At 54.5% G+C, this 19,908-nt stretch overlaps 1 protein-coding gene across 6 annotated transcripts in view; it reads left to right on the forward strand.

Moving 5' to 3' along the window:
* The window catches only part of PRR5 (proline rich 5), a 69,322-nt gene extending 63,215 nt beyond the window's left edge, over positions 1-6,107 (forward strand). For all 6 annotated transcript variants that reach the window (XM_054675650.2, XM_003317296.5, XM_063807691.1 and 3 more), the window contains 4 exons: positions 112-203; positions 633-773; positions 3,444-3,579; positions 5,198-6,107. In XM_054675650.2, coding sequence (XP_054531625.1) covers positions 112-203; positions 633-773; positions 3,444-3,579; positions 5,198-5,673 — 845 coding nt within the window. In that variant the 3' untranslated portion in view covers positions 5,674-6,107. The remainder of the gene's footprint in view (positions 1-111; positions 204-632; positions 774-3,443; positions 3,580-5,197) is intronic.
* The last annotated feature ends 13,801 nt before the right edge of the window (positions 6,108-19,908 follow it).

Genomic DNA, 19,908 nt, shown 5'->3' on the forward strand with positions numbered 1-19,908 from the left:
GGCCTGAGCCCAGGCCCTCCACTCCCACATCCTCTGATGACCCATCCTGGGTGAGTGGAGGCGTCTGCCAGAGCCAGTCAGGCCCAGTGGTGATGGCCCCCATGCCCACAGGACAGAAGCTGCTGGACTCACTGGCAGAGACCTGGGACTTCTTCTTCAGTGACGTGCTGCCCATGCTGCAGGCCATCTTCTACCCGGTGCAGGTGGGCAGCCCAGCCCTGGGGAGGGAAGCCCAGTGCCCCTGCTGTGCCCACCCTGGCCTCACTCTACAGAGGGGGGCCGCCAGGCTTGGGGACACACACACCTGCTCTGCTCTGTGCTGCTCTCCTTGGGCTACCTGAGTTGCTCAGAGCCTGTTTCCACCCCTCCAAGCTGCAGATATGGACGCCTCCCTCTCTGTGAATCCCCCAGCAGCGAGGCACAGCGTAGGGGCTCTGTGACAGTAACCCTTTCACTGCCAGAGGAAACTGAAGGGGCCTTCTATCCTTGGGACGGGGTCATCTGAGGAGAACAGGGTGGAGGGGCCTGAGGGTCGGCAGGTCTCTTCCCCCTGTGGGGTCCTAGGACCGGGAGAGGGGAGATGAGGACGCATGTGACCACAGCCGGTGGGGTGGGGTGCCTTCCGTCCACAGGGCAAGGAGCCATCGGTGCGCCAGCTGGCCCTGCTGCACTTCCGGAATGCCATCACCCTCAGTGTGAAGCTAGAGGATGCGCTGGCCCGGGCCCACGCCCGCGTGCCCCCTGCCATCGTGCAGATGCTGCTGGTGCTGCAGGTGGGCACAGTGGGCACAGGGTCGGGCATGGGGACCGTGGGGCAGTAATTGGGCTCAGGTCCCCACAGGCAGAGCATGAGATGAGGATTTAGGGGCACGAGACTTAAGGAAGGGCCCAATCAGAGGAGAAGCCTGTCAAGGCCAGGGACCGGGGAGCAGCTGGTCAGAGCTGTGGGTTCAGGAGAGCTCAAGCTGCAGACCCGTTCCTCTTGGGCACAGGGCTGGGCCTTTACACCCTGTGTCAGCCAGCCTGGGGCTGTGCCCACCCCCAGCACACACACGCACATACACGCTACACACATACCTGTGCGCACGCACATACTACACACGTGCACATGCATACACACTACACACACGTGTGTGCACGCACACGCTACACACATGCCTGTGCGCACGCATACTACACGCGTGCACACGCATACACACTGCACACGTGCGCACGCACGTACTACACACGTGCACACATACACAGTACACACGTGCACACGCACATACTACACACACATGTGCACACGCACATACTACACGTGCACGCACATACTACACGTGCACACGCACATACTACACACGTGCACGCACATACTACACGTGCACACGCACATACTGCACACACGTGCGCATGCACGTGCACACGCACATACTACACACGTGCACATGCACATACACACTACACACATATTTGCACGCGCGCGCACACACACAGTGTCCCAGTCATTTCTGCCCAGAGGGCTTTTGTCAGTGGGTCAGCTCTGGGGAAGACACTCTGAGAGCTGTTAGCCCCCCTCACAGCAGGTGGGGAGGGGTGCCTGCCCCAGAAAGGAGTGGGGCCCCCAGTGGCATCCACCGCAAGCCGGGGGTTTCCGCACACGGCCCTTCCCAGGCACCACACTTTGCAGTTGGCCGGCTCATATACTGTCGCAGGACCACACAGTCACTGCCGGCCACCCCATTTTACAGGTAGGGGACCCAAGTCCTGCTTGCTATGAGCTAACAAGGGCGGGAGCCCAGCTTCACCCTGGCTCTCGCAGGTGCAAAGCCCTCTTTATCGTTCTGAATCCCTGTGAAGCTCTTTTAAAATTAGGGTCTGTGGGGACACTCGGGACCCTCACAGGGCAACCAGAGCAAGGAAGGGGCGGCCAGTGTGGAGCTGTGCAAGGTAGGGGCTGCCCTGGGTGGAAGTTGAGAGAGTTTAGGTCAGGCCTGGCTGGGTTGAAGCGGGGACCCTTGAGGGACTTTGCTGTGTCAGCTGCAGCTTCCTGGTCTTTAACAGAGGGACGCCTCCTCCCCAGCAGGACAGGTGAGGACTTGGTCATTCACAACCAAGTCACTGCTCCTACAGGCAGACAATTCCAGGGACACGTGGGGTCCCCTGCATTAGTGTAGGTGACCTTACTGAAGGCACCTGTGGAGTGCCACCCACCCCTTGTTGTAACACAGGCCAGGACATAAGAGCCTGTACCAGCCCCGAAACCCCAAGAGTTCAGGTGACTTTGCTCACCCCCAGGGACGTGGCCTGGACCGTGCCTCACTCCCTGCCTGGAGTGGCCTCCCACAGCCATCCCAAGAGTCCTGGGTTAGTCCTCGCCTCTGGCTGGCTGGATTGTCACTTACAATTGTACCTGGGTGTGGCCGGGTGCGGTCACTCATGCCTGCAATCCCAGCACTTTGGGAGGCCAAGGCGGGCAGATCACAAGGTCAGGAGATTGAGACCATCCTGGCCAACGTGGCGAAACCCCGTCTCTACTAAAAATACAAAAATTAGCCGGGCATGGTGATGCATGCCTGTAGTCCCAGCTACTCAGGAGGCTGAGGCAGGAGAATCACTTGAACCTGGGAGGCAGAGGTTGCAGTGAGCCAAGATCGCACCACTGCACTCCAGCCTGGTGACAGAGCGAAACTCTGTCTCAAAAAAAAAAATTCTACCTCCGTGTATCTTGTCCCTGAACCCCCTGACAGCCCCTTGAGGCCTGCTGTCTTCCATTCATTCATTCATTCACTTATTTAATGAGTGCAAGCACTCGTTATAAGTCAGCTTTCTCCCAGCCCTCTTTGCTGGGTGCTGAGGTCCCAGAGCTTTTGTCCCAGCTCAGCTCACAGCTGGGTGAGCAGCCTCATCTCCCGGGCCTTGGCTCAAATACACCTGGAGGTAGCGGTGAGCCCTTCAGAGCTCCGGATGAGGGGAGATGATGGCCTGAGCCAGTGATGGGAAGAAGAGAGTGGGGCTTGTGAGGAGGTGCCTGATGGATGGGGACTGCACCTGGCCCCATGGGGCAGGGAACCCCAGGTGAGCAGCTTGGCCCTCCCTGCGTGGGGTCAGCCAGTGTCTCTGGAGAGACTGTCCAGAGCCTCTAGGACTCTTGAGTACAGGGTCCCTCCGAGGGGTGGAAGGTGCAGAACACCCATCTCATCTGGCCACAGGGCCTTTTTCCAGGGCACACCATGGTCTCCCAGATCACGACGCTGCTGTGAGCAGCAGAGTGACTCAGGCCACATGCTCTGAGAGGGGCTGGGAGGCCACCGTGGGCCCTGCCATGGGGACAGAGAGCATGTGGGAATGGGGAGGCGGGAGGCAGAGGACAGGCTGTCTGGTGGGTGGGACATATGGTTGAGAGCCTGGAGCCACCGAGCTCAGGTTCATGACCCCCTACCCCCTGCCCCACTCTCCTGCAGGGGGTACATGAGTCCAGGGGCGTGACTGAGGACTACCTGCGCCTGGAGACGCTGGTCCAGAAGGTGGTGTCGCCATACCTGGGCACCTACGGCCTCCACTCCAGCGAGGGGCCCTTCACCCATTCCTGCATCCTGGGTAGGGGTCCGCCTGGGCCTTGGGCTGGGGCAGGGGTGACCACGGGCCCCATCCATTGTGAACAAATGGGCAAGCCGAGACCCCACGACAGAACCAGGATCTGACTCCAGACTGGTTCTCAGCCGGGCAGCAGCCCCCAGCCTGCCATGTGCTGGCCTGGATGTGGGGATCCGTGAGAGTGGGCACACACCCTGAGCGGTGATGTGGCAACACCTTGGAGAGCTCTACCAGACCTCCGTGTTCCCCAGGAGGCCACATTCATGTGCAGTCTTGAAAGTCAGAAGTGGGCCAGGTGGAGTGCTCGGAACATGCAAATGCCGAAGCCTGAGGACTCCTGGCTCAGTTAGGGGACCCAGGCTGGGAGGGACTCGGCCTGGGGGTGGGCAGGCTGAACCCTGTGGGCAGCATCCCGGGACTGCCTGGCGCGTCCAGCACAGCTGGGCACGTTGCTCACTTGACGGAGGGCCTCTGGGTTCCTTCAGCAATGTCCCTTGAGTACCTGTTGTGCCCCAGCCCGAGCCCACGCCCTTCCCCTCCAGCGAAGGAGGCCGACCAGTGAGTCCCCTCCACGGCCCACCATTAGCTGGAGGCTGGGAGCTTCCCAGGCAGAGGGGACAGAGCTGGGGCAAGGCCCACTTGGGACTGTGCCCTCCTCATCCAGAGGGGCTCCCCGTCCCCACCTGCTGGTGTAAAACCTGCCCACTGGTGTGTCTCAGCTCAGGCAGTGCCCTGGCTGCTGGAGAACTTTGAGCCACCCAGGCTTGGTGTAGCCCTGGATGGCAGGACCCCAGCCCCTGCCTGATGGGACCCCCATCCTCTGGTCCGGGAAAGGCCCCTGAGCCGCTCGTGTGTGTCTCCTGCCACCTGGTGGCCACTCTTGGGACTGCAAGGTCCTGAATGGGAGCCTGAACCCTGCCCCCCCACCAGCCTTGGCCACCCGTGCCACTGCCTCCCGCCCAGATGAACCAAGGGGCCTCCTCCCTGGGTCCCCACGTCTACCCTCGGCCCCCACAGTCTATTACTCTCCACGCAGCGGCCAGCGAGGCCCATTTACAACTGCCTGGCTGCAGGCTACCCGCATCCCCAGGATGGAATCCCCACCTTGACCTTACATGGAGGGCCTGTCCCCATCTGCTCCCATCACAGCCCCACAACCTGGCCCCATGGCTCGCCTCTGTGGGCTTCTTGGCCCCCCCCCATCCCCTTGGACACCAGCTCCAGTGGGGCAGGGGCTGCGCCTGCCTGGGAAAGTACAGGTGTCCAGCAGGTGCCAAAGTCCATATACTTCCACAAGTGGGGAAACTGAGGCACGGGGGTGAGGTAACTTACCTAAGGTCAAACACAGGTCGCTGGCAGGCTGCAGGTTCAAACCCAGGCATTTGACTTGAGGTCCTGTGTGACCAGGCTGGGCCTAGGCTGGAGAAGAGAGACTGGAACCTGAGCTGGTGTCAGGGCTTGTGGCGGTGGGACCTGCTGAGCTGGGCCCGGGATCGGCATGGGTCGGCCCTTCCCTGCAGCTGCCCCTGCACAGGGACCCAGTGTGCAGTGAGCAGCAGGTGCCAAGGCGGGCGGGGACCCAGGTGGCCTCTGGTGTGACAGTGCCCATGTCTCTCCCCAGAAAAGCGCCTCCTCCGCCGCTCCCGCTCAGGGGACGTGCTGGCCAAGAACCCCGTGGTGCGCTCCAAGAGCTACAACACGCCTCTGCTGAACCCCGTGCAGGAGCACGAGGCGGAGGGCGCGGCGGCCGGCGGCACCAGCATCCGCAGGCACTCTGTGTCGGAGATGACGTCCTGCCCCGAGCCTCAGGGCTTCTCCGACCCGCCCGGCCAGGGCCCCACCGGGACCTTCAGGTCCTCCCCGGCGCCCCACTCAGGGCCCTGCCCCAGCAGACTGTACCCCACGACCCAGCCCCCTGAGCAGGGCTTGGATCCCACCCGCAGCTCCCTGCCCCGCTCCAGCCCGGAGAACCTGGTGGACCAGATCCTGGAGTCCGTGGACTCGGATTCTGAAGGGATTTTCATTGACTTTGGCCGGGGCCGGGGCTCTGGCATGTCCGACTTGGAGGGCTCTGGGGGCCGGCAGAGTGTCGTGTGAGGCCTCACAGCTGGCCTTGAGTTTTTACTGACACGTCCCTGTGTGCGGGGGTGTCCATGTGGCGTGTGTGTGAGTGAGACTTTTTTACTGCGTCCCGTCCCGCCAGCCCTGTCGGCCTCGTCACTGGCCTCGGTCACTTTGTATTTCTGTCTTGTTTGGAAATACCATCAGCCTTCCTTGCTCGGCCCAGGTCTGTTTCAGGCATCTGAGTCGGCGTTTACCCAGGGGCCGGGTCAGAGACGGGGGTCGGCCGCTCGCTCCCACGCTCCTCCTGCCCCAGCCCTCTGGTGTCCACACCTGCCCACAGAGAATGTGAACCCAGTGGGCTCTGCCCACGCCGGGCCCCAAAGTGACCAGACTCCAGCACACCTGTCTCCTCCTGCCTGGGGTGGCCATGGGGTTGGAAGGGGGTGGAATAAAACCTGTCAACCTGGCTCATGTCTGCAGTGCCTGCCCTGGGGATGCCCCTTCAGGGTGCTCACCCTCAGGCCTTCGCTCCCTTCTAGGGAGCGCAGGTTTCCAGGGTCTGCGTGGAGGGGGCAGACCTGTGCCTGTTGTCCAGGCCTCCCTACTGCTCCACCGTCCCTGTCCCTGATGGGAGGACCGGGAGGTTGTGGAAGGAAGGGCTGGGATGCTAGGGAGTGGGGCTGGCCCTGCTGCACAGGAGTCTGGCCCTGACTTTGCCCCTGGCCTTAGCAGGGATGGACTCACTGAAGCCTGGGAAGGAGGGAAGGAGGGGTGGGGGCGGGATCTGCCAGCTCCTCCCATGCTACAGAAGCGTCCAGGTGGCCTAGGGGGTGGGGGTGACCTGCTGAAGGCCATCCGGCCTGGGAAGCACAAACTAACACCTGCTCTGACCTCCCCTGCAGCCTCACTATCCCCAGACAGACTTTCCCCGGGCCCTCAGGTGGGCAGGATACCCCATCAGCCGTAGCAGGCAGGGCTCTTTGTCTCCCCGTCAGTGGGGCCCGAGTGTTACTGAGAGCCAAAGGCCAGCCCAGCACCACGGGCACCCCTACTATCGGGGCAGGAGCTGAGCCTGGGGCAGCCTTCCCTAGCCACCCCCGCCGTTTTAAAGCATCGGGTCAGCGTGGCCTCCATGGGGAGGGGTGGAGGGGTCTCTAACGGCGGGCGCCTTTCCACACCCCGTTCACCTGCTGATCTGCCACCCCCACAGCCTTCCATGTGCTCGCTTCTCATGGCGTTTTCTCGAGGTGGGGAAGGAGTGCTGAGCAAATGAAGGACAGGCCCAGGGCAGGGGAACCAGGTGTGATTGGAGGGAGAGGGTGGGTGTGAGCCGGGCGTGAGCAGGAGGACGTCACCTGACCCCTGAGTCACGGCCGGAGCTGGCCCAGGCTGTCTCCCAGCAGAGCCTTCTGGATGGAGGAGTTTCCCTCTCTGGTAGGAGAAGCAGACCTGGTGCCCCTGCTTCAGCATAGGATAGGAGGGTGTAGGGGTGGGGGCAGGGGGAGCTCTGGCTTTCTGACTCTGCTGAGCCACAGTTTTGTCGTCTGTGATACGGGTGCATACCAACCCTGTGGAGCTCTCTGAAGCTACTCGGAATGGGTAATATGCCCCAGGCAGGGCTCAGCTGGGCAAGTAGGGGAGCAAGAGCAGCCTCGGGACCCAGGCCTGGGGGACAGGTGGTCGTTGAACAGAAAGCCAGAACCTGGTCTGAGAACCACTCAGCCAGGCTGATGAGGCCGAGATCTGTGGACCAACCTCTTTGGCTCCCAGCTCCATCATGGAGCCCAAGGTGGCCTGAGGCGGGGAGTAGTGGGTGACCATTAGCAACGTGGGCAGAAGGGTTCCCAGCGGTCACCTCAAGGCAGGAGGACCAAAGACCAGAAGCCGTGGCAGGGAGTTGCTGTCTGGGCTCTGTCCACACCAGGGTGCTAGACCCTGTGTTCTGTCCCCTGAGTGGTGGGGGTTCCATCGTGGGGAGTCGAGCATCCCTGGCCCCTGGATGCTGCCGGGCCTGGGGTGGCCCAGGGACTGGTGGCCCCTGCTGGCTGGCACTTGGGCCCTTGGCAAGGCGGTCCCTAAGCTCTCAGTCCTCCTGCCCTGGGGCAGGAGGGGAGGTCCCTGGGCAGCAGCCAGCAGCATCCCCAACCACAGATTGGGGGGCTGCAGTCCAGGAGGGTGGGTACTGGGCCTGGGCCCTGCAGCAGCTCACAGGACTCAGTGGGGGCCCCGAGGAGGTGAGGAGGCTGCACTCCCACTCCCAGAAAGCAGCAGCCCACCAAGAGGGGGTGTGTGTGTGTGTTCTAGCCTTGTTCCCAAAGATGTCAGAGGTGATCTGCATTCAGACATCTTATAAATTGGTAAACACCTGTAATCCCAACAGAGTCTCGCTCTGTCACCCAGGCTGGAGTGCAGTGGCGCAATCTCATCTCACTGCAACCTCTGCCTCCTAGGTTCAAGTGATACTCCTGCCTCAGCCTCCCGAGTAGCTGGGACTATAGGCATACATCACCATGCCCGGCTAATTTTTCTATTTTTAGTAGAGACAGGGTTTCACCATGTTGACCAGGTTGTTCTTGAACCCCTGACCTCAGGTGATCCGCCCACTTCGGCCTCCCAAAGTGCTGGAATTACAAGCATGAGCCACTGCACCCGGCCCTTATTTATCTTTTAAGGAATAGAGTGACTCAGGGAAGAGGCGTGGGAGACCATGTGCTCCATCCTGTTTGGTCTTCAAGGCATCCTCCTGGAGAGCTGCGCCTTGTCACAGAGTCAGGGCTCGATGAAATTATATTGACAACAGAAATGAGCAGACACGGCTTCTTAACATTTGCTGTTCTGTCTCCCACACCCTAAGGTTTGTTAAAAGAGTGAAATCGCTAGTTAATTAGTTAGTGGTTGGTCTACCATCGGCATCACCGGGGTGTCCAGTGGGGTGGATTCCTCTGCATCTCCAGGGCTGGGGTTCTAGAAACTGCTTTATCGTTGTCTTTTGTGTGCTTGTTGTAAGTTTTGTGCAGGATTCTCGTGAATGCTCTACCCCTTACCTCTCAAATGCACAATCTCAGGCCCTGGCCCCATCTGCTGACCCTAAATCTGCATTTCAGCCCCGCCTTGGGGTCCGTGGGCCTGCCGGGACATGTGAGCCTCACCTGCACTGTGACAGCGTCTGGTGTGGAGGTGGCACTTAGGAAAACCCAGGGTGGGTTACGATAGGCTTCCCAGTGACCCTGACTGCACCCCTGCTGAGAGCTCAGATTTGTTTGGGCGTGTGTGTGTGTGTGTGTGTGTAAGTGGGTAGGTGTGTGTGTCTGCACGCACGCACAAGTGTTTGGGTGTGTGTGTGTGCACGCACGAGTGGATGGGTGTATGTGTGTGCATGTGTGTGCGTGTATGTATGTGTGTGTGTGTATGTGTGTATGTGTGTGTGTGCAAGTATACACCACACAGCAGCTAAGCCCTGGTAGGAGGTCTCAGAGGCGGGTCCGCTGGAGTGCTGATGCCCACCCCGCGTGCCCTCTCAAGCACCCACTTTGGACCCCGTGATATTCATCTCCAGAAGGACTAGCTCCATTTCAGGAAAGTGCTGCTGGGTGGGCTGTGGCCCAGGAATCACGAGGTAGGGGGCAAACGTGCTCTCTGGATGTGCCGGCCCTGGGAAGAGGAAGAGGAGGAGTCCCAAAGGTGGAGATGCCTGCAGCCAAAGGCCCTCCCAGAGAAGGGAAGACTCCCGAAGAAGAGAGAGGGACTGGGAAGCGTGTAGGCCAAAGGGGTGCCCACAATAAGCGCGGGCCCATTTGTCATTTTCCATCTGACCATGAAAGTAATAGCTTACGGCCAGGCACGGTGGCTCACACCTGTAGACCTAGCACTTTGAGAGGGCAAGGTGGGTGGATTGCTTGAGCTCAGGAGTTGGAAACCAGCCTGGACAACAGGGTGAAACGCTGTCTCTATAAAAAATATTTTAAAAATTAGCCAAGTGTGGTGACCCGTGCCTGTAGTCCCAGTACTCTGGAGGCCGATGTGGGAGGATCACTTGAGTCTGGGAGGTTGAGGCTGCAGTGAGTCGTGATCATGCCACTGCACTGCAGCCTGGCCAACCGAGTGAGACCCTGTCCCTGCCACAAAAAAAAAAGTTGGCCTATAATTGAGACTTCTGGGTCTACACCCAAAAGAATTGGAAGCAGGATCTCAAAGAGATGTCTGCACACCCATGTTGATAGCAGCATGCTTCACAACCGCCAAAAGGTGGAAACAACAAAGTGCCCATCGTTAGCTGAATGGATATGCAACGTGGTCATCCATACAAGGGAATATTCTTCAGCCTCGGAAAAGAATGAAGTCCAAATAATAATAATAATGAAGTCCTGATACATGCTACAACATGAATAAGACTTAAAAACCTGATGTGAGGCCGGGCGCGGTGGCTCATGCCTGTAATCCCAGCACTTTGGGAGGCAGAGGCGGGCAGATCACGAGGTCAGCAGATCGAGACCATTCTGGCTAACACGGTGAAACCCCGTCTCTACTAAAAATACAAAAAGTTAGCCAGGCGTGGTGGCCGGCGCCTGTAGTCCCAGCTACTCGGGAGGCTGAGGCAGGAGAATGGCGTGAACCCGGGAGGCGGAGCTTGCAGTGAGCAGAGATCGCGCCACTGCACTCCAGCCTGGGCGACAGAGCGAGACTCCGTCTCAAAAAAACAAAAAACCTGACGTGAGGTGAAAGAAGCCAGCCAGGAAAGACCACATACTGGATGATTCCATTCCGAGATGTTCAGAATAGGCAAATCCACAGGGACAGAAAGTAGCGTGGTGGTCGCCAGACCCTGTGGGAGGGGAGTTTAAGGAGTCGTCGATGGGATTCGAGTTTAGTTTTGCAAGATAAATAAGAGTTCTGGAGATCGGCTGCTCAGCGACATGAATGTGACTTAACACTACTGAACTGCCCACTTTATTGTGTGTATTTTACCACAGTAAACACACAAGGAAGGGGAGAGGAGAGGAGGGGAGGGGCGCAAAGGAGAGGGGGAAGGGAGGGAAGGAAGCTTCCACCTTTTGGCTGTTGTGAAGAATGTTACTATGAACACGGGTGTACAAATATGTCTTTGAGATCCTGCTTCCAATTCTTTTAGGTATAGACCCAGAAGCCTTTTTTTTTTTTTTTTTTTTTTTTTTTTTTTGAGACGGAGTCTCACTCTGTCGCCCAGGCTGCTGGAGTGCAGTCTCACAGTCTCGGCTCACTGCAGCTTCCACCTCCCGGTTTCAAATAATTCTCCTGCCTCAGCCTCCCAAGTAGCTGGGATTACAGGCGTGCACCACCACACCCAGCTAATTTTTGTATTTTTAGTAGAGACAGGGTTTCACCATGTTGGCCAGGATGGTCTCAATCTCTTGACCTCATGATCCACCTGCCTGGGCCTCCCAAAGTGCTGGTTTCACAGGCATGAGCCACCGTGCCCAGCTAACCCAGAAGTCTTAATTATAGGCCAACTTTTTTGTGTTTGTTTTTTGTTTTTTGTTTTTGCAGTGGGGACAGGGTCTCCCTCTGTTGCCCAGGCTACAATGCAGTGGCATAATCACAATCAGTCTCACTGTAGCCTCAACCTCCCGACTCAAGTGATCCTCCCACCTCAGCCTCCAGAGTAGTTGGGACTACAGACACATGCCACCACACCTGGCTAATTTTTTTTAATAAGGAAGGGAGGGAGGGAGGAAGGAAGGAAGGAAAAGGGAGAGAAGGAAGGAAAGGAAGGAAGGGAGGGACGAAAGGAGGAAGGAGAAAGAAAGGAAAGAGAGAAGGAAGGAAAGGAGAGAGGAAAGGACTCCTTCCTTCCTTGCAGTCCCTGTAGCTGCTTTCCTCAGGGAGCGTGAACTGATCGTCTTGGCCCCTCTACTGAGACTGGAGTGGAGGGACACAGCACTCCATCGGGGGACCGTGGTCCCCAACTCCAGGACTGTCCAGCAGTAAAGCAGGCAGTAGCCTCAGAAACGCTGGGAGGAGTAGGGAGGATGCCGAGGCACAGGAGCCTCTGCCAGGGATGCAACTGACACAGACTGGAGATGAGCGCCTAAGAATCAGGATGCTCTTTCTGGTCCCCATGTAGCTGGGGGTGGCGATATGACCAGCCCTGGCCAGTGAGTTCTAAGTGGAAGTGATGCGGGGCGCTCTAGAGCTGGAGCATTTCATTGCCAGACACAGGCCCCTCCAGGACTGTCCTTCCCTCTGCCACGGTGGTTGGCAGTGTCCCAGGCAAGCCTGCTCCAGCAGGCAGACGTGTGGCCTGGATAAGAAGGCCGGCTACGGTGGTGGAGGCCCCTGTGATTGGGAGATGCTTGTTGCTCGGCACAACCAGGTTTGACTTGACACTACGCTCCTTTTTCCCAGTACTCTAGAATCACATAGTCCTTGAGTGGGGAGAAGGCCAGCATGGGATATTTCATTGTATATATTTATGTATGTCATACACTACCCTCATGGGCAGAGCCAGGACCTCCAGGGTCTGATCCTAAGTTGGGCACTGTGTGATATTGCGCAGGTTGCCCTGTCCTCAGTTTCCCGATCTATAGCCAGGATCTTCCCAGCTATGAAATCAGTGACCAGCACTGTTTCTTTGCCTGTCTGTGCACCGTGGACTCACATGCAGAGCAGGGCTGTTAGATTGTAAACTCCAGACACCAGACGTCTCTGACAAAGGAGCTTCGTGCAGATGACAAGCATCGGGCAGATGCGTACTTAATGGTTTTTGACCTGAAGGTGATAATGGATTAATAATAAATGGATGGTTTTACCCCCAAGAACCCTTCTTCTCATTGACTGATGTGTTTGCAGAGAGCTCAGAACTGCTCTCACAGGCTGTAAAAAGCTATAAAAATGTAAACTATCATTGACATCATCTGCAAGAAGAATTTCTCATACTGACATTTCTCTTCTCACAATGGGGATTCATGTCAGCCTGTGTTTGGTGGGGGAGGAGGCCAGGGGAGTGTAAAATATGAGGATGCAGGATCAGGCGGGCTCTGATTTGCAAGCAGCCGAGGCAGATGCCAATGACCATGCAGAGAAGGAGTTTATTGAAGAATGTTGCGAGCTCTTACAGCTGTGATGAGGTGGGTGAGCCAAGCCCACTTCCAGGAACGGTGTCCCAAATCACCCCACACGACAGTGGGCCTGATGGGAAACCGGCAGCATTGCAGCCATGGAACGGGGAAGGCACCCATCATATGGGGATGGTCCCACTGCACAGAGAGGCACCCATCATATGGGGATGCTCCCACTGCACAGATGCTCCCATTGCACAGATGCTCCCACTGCACAGAGAGGCGCCCATCATATGAGGATGCTCCCACTGCACAGATGCTCCCATTGCACAGAGAGGCGCCCATCATATGGGGATGCTCCCACTGCACAGATACTCCCACTGCACAGAGAGGCGCCCATCATATGGGGATGCTCCCACTGCACAGATGTTCCCATTGCACAGATGCTCCCACAGCACAGAGAGGCGTCCATCATATGGGGATGATCCCACTGCACAGATGCTCCCACCATGCAGAAAGGCTCCCATGATATGGGGATGCTCCCACTGCACAAATGTTCCCACTGCACAGATACTCCCACCACACAGAGAGGCGCCCATCATATGGGGATGATCCCACGGCACAGATGATCCCATTGCACAGATGCTACCACTGCACAGAGAGGCACCCATCATATGGGGATACTCCTGCTGCACAGATGCTCCCCACACACAGAGATGCCCCAGTTACGCTGGAACAAACCCCACTGCCACCAGCGCCAATACCCATTGTATTCCAGGCACTTCACTTTGTAGCCACTGTGTCCTCCCTCACCATCCAAGCTGGGCATCGCTGGGGGCACCCTCTCCAGGGTTATGAATTCTAGGGCAGCCTCCTCTCTCAGGGTGGACATCAGAATGGTGCAGTCTGTCACTGTCTGGTCTCTGGTAGCAAAGGGACCGGGTGAACCCGTTGTCAGGCCACCTTGGGGCTGTGAGATGTCTGTAAGGTCGGGAGTGCCAGTATGGTAAAGGCATTTGAGGGGTGGGCAGGTCGGTGCACAAGATCAGCGTCCACCCTGCTGTCAACCAGGGCAGCAGGAGCATGGCTGCCTCAGCTGCAAATCAGAAGGGTTTCCATTATTGGACCCAAAGATCCCAGAAAACCCAGTGGAGGCAGTTTGCAGGCGGTACTAACCACACAATGCATTTGCTCTGACACGGGACCAGGGCACGTAGTAGACGGGCAGGGGTCAGGGAACCTGCCTGGGGTTCTGGGCCAGGCTACACAGGGATAAAGCAAGCCCCTTAACCGACTGGATCCCAGGATCCTGGCCCATAAAGGGAGAGGGTTGGAAGAAGATCTTCCACATCCCTTTTGCCCTAACCTGTCAGTCATACACCCAAATCGGGGGGCAGTGTTGGCTTCGTGGTTTTAATAAGGTTAAAAGCAGGCCAAGTCTTAGCTCAAGAAGCTGGCAGGCTGAGTTAATTCTGGAGAAAACAAACGGGAAGCCCAAGACCTTGGACATAGATCTTTTATTCCTTCCTCCTTGAAATTCTCCATCCCCAAGCGCTTATTAATGTGGGATTTGCTGCTTGGGGGAGAACCAACTCTCCGACTTCAGAAACATTTGTAAGAGGAAATTTAATAAAGCTAAGAATAATACCATTCAGATGTAATTCCTTTATTTTGCATGATTATTCCTTCTTTTCTATCGCAAGGCATTTGAAATGCAAGGAGTTATTGGGAAAGCAACAAAAGGAAATGGCTAACTGGTTGATTACTGACTAACAGTGCTTGGGGAAAAACAGAAGAAAGAACTTGAAAAGGGAACCAGCCTGGGTTGTACAGTTCTTTTATATTTCTTTTTCCTTTGATTATGAATGGCAGAACACACCTGCATTCTTTGCCACACAATCATTCGGTATTGTTGCTTTATTGTATGTATGTTAATATCGCTAAGCTATGGGGTGAAATTTGTATGAGATTTTCACAAAACACAAATGCAAGGAGGGTGATATTTCCCCTGACATCTCTTAATACTGTGAAATTATTCTGCCAGCCATAGGCCGACTGCGGGGGGGGGGGGTTTCCCTTACTCCCGTCCAAAGTCGCTTTTTAAAACAGAAACCCTGCAAATTGCCCTTCTTTCATGAGGGCCGGATCTTACATTGGTATTATAAAAGATGTTTACATTCCACAAAAGGAGAAGAGAACCCTGCACCCAGCGCCAGATGAAAACGATCCAGTGTGTGTACGTTGCTGGAATAAGACATTGTGACTTCCTTGTCATGTTTTGAGAGCAATGAAGTGTTACCACTTCGAGTCCTTCGAGAGCCAGGAAAGTACAAAATAATAACACAAAAATTGTGTTGTGTTAGTTGAACAGGCCACAGGCTAGGATGGCTACGAATTCTTTGCTCAGGAATAAGGCAGCTGCTTGAGTGTTGAGAGAATGAGATGGAGGTTGTCCGTTCATATTGTCAGAGATGTTTGAACCAAAACGACTCCATCTTGAATAGGGGCTGGGTAGAATAAGGCGGAGACCCACTGGGCTGCATTCCCAGGAGGTTAGGCATTCTTAGTCACAGGATGAGATAGGAGGTCAGCACAAGCTACAGATCACAAAGACCTTGCTGATAAGATAGCATGCAGGGCCGGGCATGGTGGCTCACAGCTGTAATCCCAGCACTTTAACAAGCCGACGCGGGTGGATCACCTGAAGTCAGGAGTTCGAGAGCAGCCTGGCCAACATGGTGAAACCCCGTCTCTACTAAAAATACAAAAATTAGCTGGGTGTGGTGGCAGCGCACCTGTAATCCCAGGTACTTGGGAGGCCGAGGCAGGAGAATTGCTTGAACCCGTGAGGTGGCGGTGGCAGGGAGCCAAGATGGCGACACTGCACTCCAGCCTGGGTGACAGAGTGAGACTCTATCTCAAAAAAAAAAAAAATAGCATGTGGTAAAGAAGCTGGCCAAATCCCACCAAAACCAAGATGGCGATGAAAGTGACCTCTGGTCATCCTTACTGCTCATTATATGCCAATTATAATTCATTAGCATGCTAAAAGACACTCCCACCAGTGCCATAACAGTTTACAAATGCCATAGCAACATCAGGAAGTTGCCCAATATGGTCTAAAAAAGAGTGGACTCTCAGTTCCAGGAACTGCCCACCCCTTTCCCGGAAAACCCATAGATAATCCACCCCTTGTGCCTCCCTCAGACTCCCAAGTAGCTGGGATCCTCCTGCCTCAGCCTCTCAAGTAGCTGGGATTACAGGCACCCACCACCACGCTCAGCTAATTTTTGCATTTTTAGTAGAGATGGGGTTTCACCATGTTGGCCAGGCTGTTCGCAAACTCCTGACCTCAGGTGATCCACCCGCCTTGGCCTCCCAAAGTGCTAGGATTCCAGGCGTGAGCCACCGCGCCCGGCCAGCTTGGGTCATTCTAATCTCTTCTGAAATGAAGGAGAAACCACTGCCCGAGAGCCTCTGGAAAGGCCTGGTGGGCGGCAAGGGTGCTGGGGCGGGGGGGTCCCAACTATTCACGGGGGGTATGTCTTCGTCAGCAGCGTGAGAATGGACTCATACATCCTCTAATCAGACTCCTCTGCAATTGTCTGGTCTTCATCAAACCGAAGCATAGAAATACACATTGGCCTGTTGCTTTGGGCCTTCATTTCCTTAGGAAAGTTCCTGTGTCACATAAAACGTACTTTAAACATGTGTGTAGGTTTTTCTCTGATAAATCTGTCTTTTGTTATAGGGGCCTCAGCCATGAACCCAGCCATGGTTGAGGAAAAGATCTCTTTTTATCCCCAACACCAGCACTCCCCATGTGCCAGGCTTTGTCATCAGGGCTTGGGGAGAGAGAAAGAGAGGGCACAGTAAGCCCCAGCCATCCGGGCAAAGTCCAGTTACTCTGGCCTGAACTGCTCACTGTGGCCGGAGGAAGGCCTGGGTTGACTGGCACAGGCCCAGTTCCTTCCAGAACCTGAAATAATCATTGTGGCAGGGAGTCGTTGATCTAAAGGAAAAAACTGAGGCAAAATTAATACAAGTAAGAGCATATTTGGGGGCTGCGTGCGGTGGCTCACGCCTGTAATCCCAGCACTTTGGGAGGCCGAGGCAGGCAGATCACCTGAGGTCGGGAGTTCGAGACCGGCCTGACCAACATGGAGAAACCCCGTCTCTACCAAAAATACAAAATTAGCTGGGCGTGATGGCGCATGCCTGTAATCCCAGCTACTTGGGAGGCTGAGACAGGAGAATCACTTGGACCCGGGAGGCGGAGGTTGCAGTGAGCCGAGATCATGCCATTGCACTCCAGCCTGGGCAACAAGAGCGAAACTCTGTCTCAAAAAAAAAAAAAAAAAAAAAAAAAAAAAGAATATATTTGGGTCAAGTTTGAGGACTGCAACCTGGGAGTATATATTCAAGTTGCCCTGAATATTCACTGTGATTAGCAACAGTTACAAGTAGGTTTTTGAAGGAAAAGAAGAGGCAGTTCCTAAATTGTTTACCAAGAATTTACATTAAAATAACATAAATTGGCTGGGTGCAGTGACTCATGCCTGTAATCCCAGCACTTTGGGAGGCCAAGGTGGGTGGATCACCTGAGGTCAGTAGTTCAAGACCAGCCTGGACAAAATGGTGAAACCCTGTCTCTACTAAAAATACAAAATTAGCCGAGCATGGTGGCGGGTGCCTGTAATCCCAGCTACTTGAGAGCCTGAGGCAGAATAATTGCTTGAACCCTGGAGGCAGAGGTTGCAGTGAGCCAAGATTGAGCCATTGCACTCCAGCTTGGGCAACAAGAGCGAAACTCTGTCTCAAAAAAAACAAAAACAAACAAACAAACAAAAGTAAATTGTTCTAAAGAGCTTCTGCATAGCAAAAAGGAACTATCAACAGAGTAAACAGACAATCTATAGAATGAGAGAAAATATTTGCAAACTATGCAGCTGACAAAGGACTAATATACAGAAACAATAAGGAACTTAAACGAATCAACAAGAATAAAATAATCCTATTAAAAAGTGGGCAAGGGGCCAGGCACGGTGGCTCATGCCTGTAATCCTAGCGCTTTGGGAGGCCAAGGCAGGCGGATCCCTTGAGGTCAGAAGTTTGAGACCAGCCTGGCCAACATGGTAAACCCCATCTCTACTACAAGTACAAAAATTAGCTGAGTGTGGTACCGTGTGTCTGTAATCACAGCCACTGGGGAGGCTGAGGCAGGAGAATTGCTTGAACCCAGGGGAGGAGGTTGCAGTGAACTGAGATGGCGCCACTGCACTCCAGCCTAGGTGACAGGGCAAGACTCTGTCTCAAAAAAAACAAAGAACAAAAGACATGAACAGACACTTCTCAAAAGAAGACATACACGCATACAAGCAGCCAACAAACATGAAAAAATGCTCAACATCACTAATCATCAGAGAAATGCAAATCAAAACCACGAGGAGAAACCATTTCACATCAGTCAATGGCTATTATTATTATTTTTTTTCTGCCAGCATCTTGATTTTGGACAGAATGGCTATTATTAAAAAGTCAAAAAATAGTAGATATTGGCAAGGCTGCAAAGAATGGGGAATACTTATACACTGTTGGTGGGAATGTAAATTAGTTCAGCCACTGTGGAAAGCAGCTTGGAGATTTCTCAAAGAACTTAAAATAGAACCACCCTTCAACCCAGCAATCCCGTTAGTGGGTACACACCCAAAAGAAAAGAAATCATTCTACCAAAAAGCCATCTGCACTCATATGTGCATAGCAGCACTATTCACTATAGGTTAGATATGGGGTCAACTGAGGTGCCCATCAATAGTGGATTGGATAAAGAAAATGTGGTACATTTCCAACATGGAATACTATGCAGTCATGAAAAAAGAATGAAATCATGTCCTTTGCAGCAACATAGATGCAGCTGGAAGCCATTATCCTAAGTGAATTCATGCAGAAACAGAAAACCAAATATGACATGTCTCACTTCTAAGGGGGAGCTAAACCTTGGGTACCCACAGATATAAAGATGGGAACAAAAGACATTGGGGACTCCAGAAGGGTGGGGGGAATAGGGCAAGGGCTGAAAAACTTCCTATTGGGTACTGTGCTCACTACCTGGGTAAGGAGATCAACAGAAAACCAAACCTCAGTGTCACCCAATATATCCCCTAACAAACCTGCACATGTACCCCTTGAATCTAAAATAAAAATAAAAATAATAAGTTGTTGATTGGCTACACATTGTTCTCTGTATCACAAGTTGCAGGAACATGCAGATAATGGGTGAGGCAGTGAGTCAGGAACAAAATGCTTTTAAACCATGGCCCCCACGGCCGGGTGTGGCAGCTCATGCCTGTAATCCCAGCACTTTGGGAGGCCTGAGGTGGGTGGATCACTTGAGATCAGGAGTTCAAGACTAGCCTGGCAAACATGGTGAAATCCCGTCTCTACCAAAAATACAAAAAATTAGCTGGACATGGTGGCAGGCCCCTGTAATCCCAGCTACTTGGGAGGCTGAGGCAGGAGAATTGCCTGAACCCAGGAGGTGGAGGTTGCAGTGAGCTGAGATCGTGCCATTGCACTCTCAGCCTGGGTAACAGAGCAAGACTCTGTCTAAAAACAAAAACAAAAAACAAACAAACAAACAAACAAAAAAACCATGGCCCCCAAGCACTGCAGGGGGACCTGGACTGAAGTCCTATACTACTGTTTCTCTGGGCCAGATATATTTTGTATCTAAGCTGCTTTCCTCAGATACAAAATTTCCTCAGACACAAATCCTTCAACAAACCCTAGGGAAAATTTCCTCTCAAGTCCCTCCAATTCTCCCAGTTCTGCCAGGCTTTGCACACCCCTAACGAAAGGGGCCAGGTGCAGTAGCTCACGCATGTAATCCCAACACTTTGAGAGGCTGAGGAGGGTGGATCACTTGAGCCCAGGAGTTCCAGACCAGCCTGGGCAATATGGCAAGACTCCTGTCTCTACAAAAACTACAAAAATTAGCTGGGTATGGTGGTGCACACCTGCGGTCCCAGCTACTCGGGAAGCTGAGGCCGGAGGATCGCCTGAGTCCAGGAGGTAGAGGCTGCAGTGAACCAAGTTCGAGACACTGCACTCCAGCCTGAACAGAGCGAAACCCCTATCTCAAAAAAGTAAAATTAAAAATGGGGCCCGGCGCAGTGGCTCACGCCTGTAATTTCAACACTTTGGGAGGCGGAGACGGGAGGATCGTTTGAGGTTG

Source organism: Pan troglodytes, chromosome 23 (genome assembly GCF_028858775.2).
Source record: "Pan troglodytes isolate AG18354 chromosome 23, NHGRI_mPanTro3-v2.0_pri, whole genome shotgun sequence".
NCBI lineage: Eukaryota > Metazoa > Chordata > Mammalia > Primates > Hominidae > Pan > Pan troglodytes.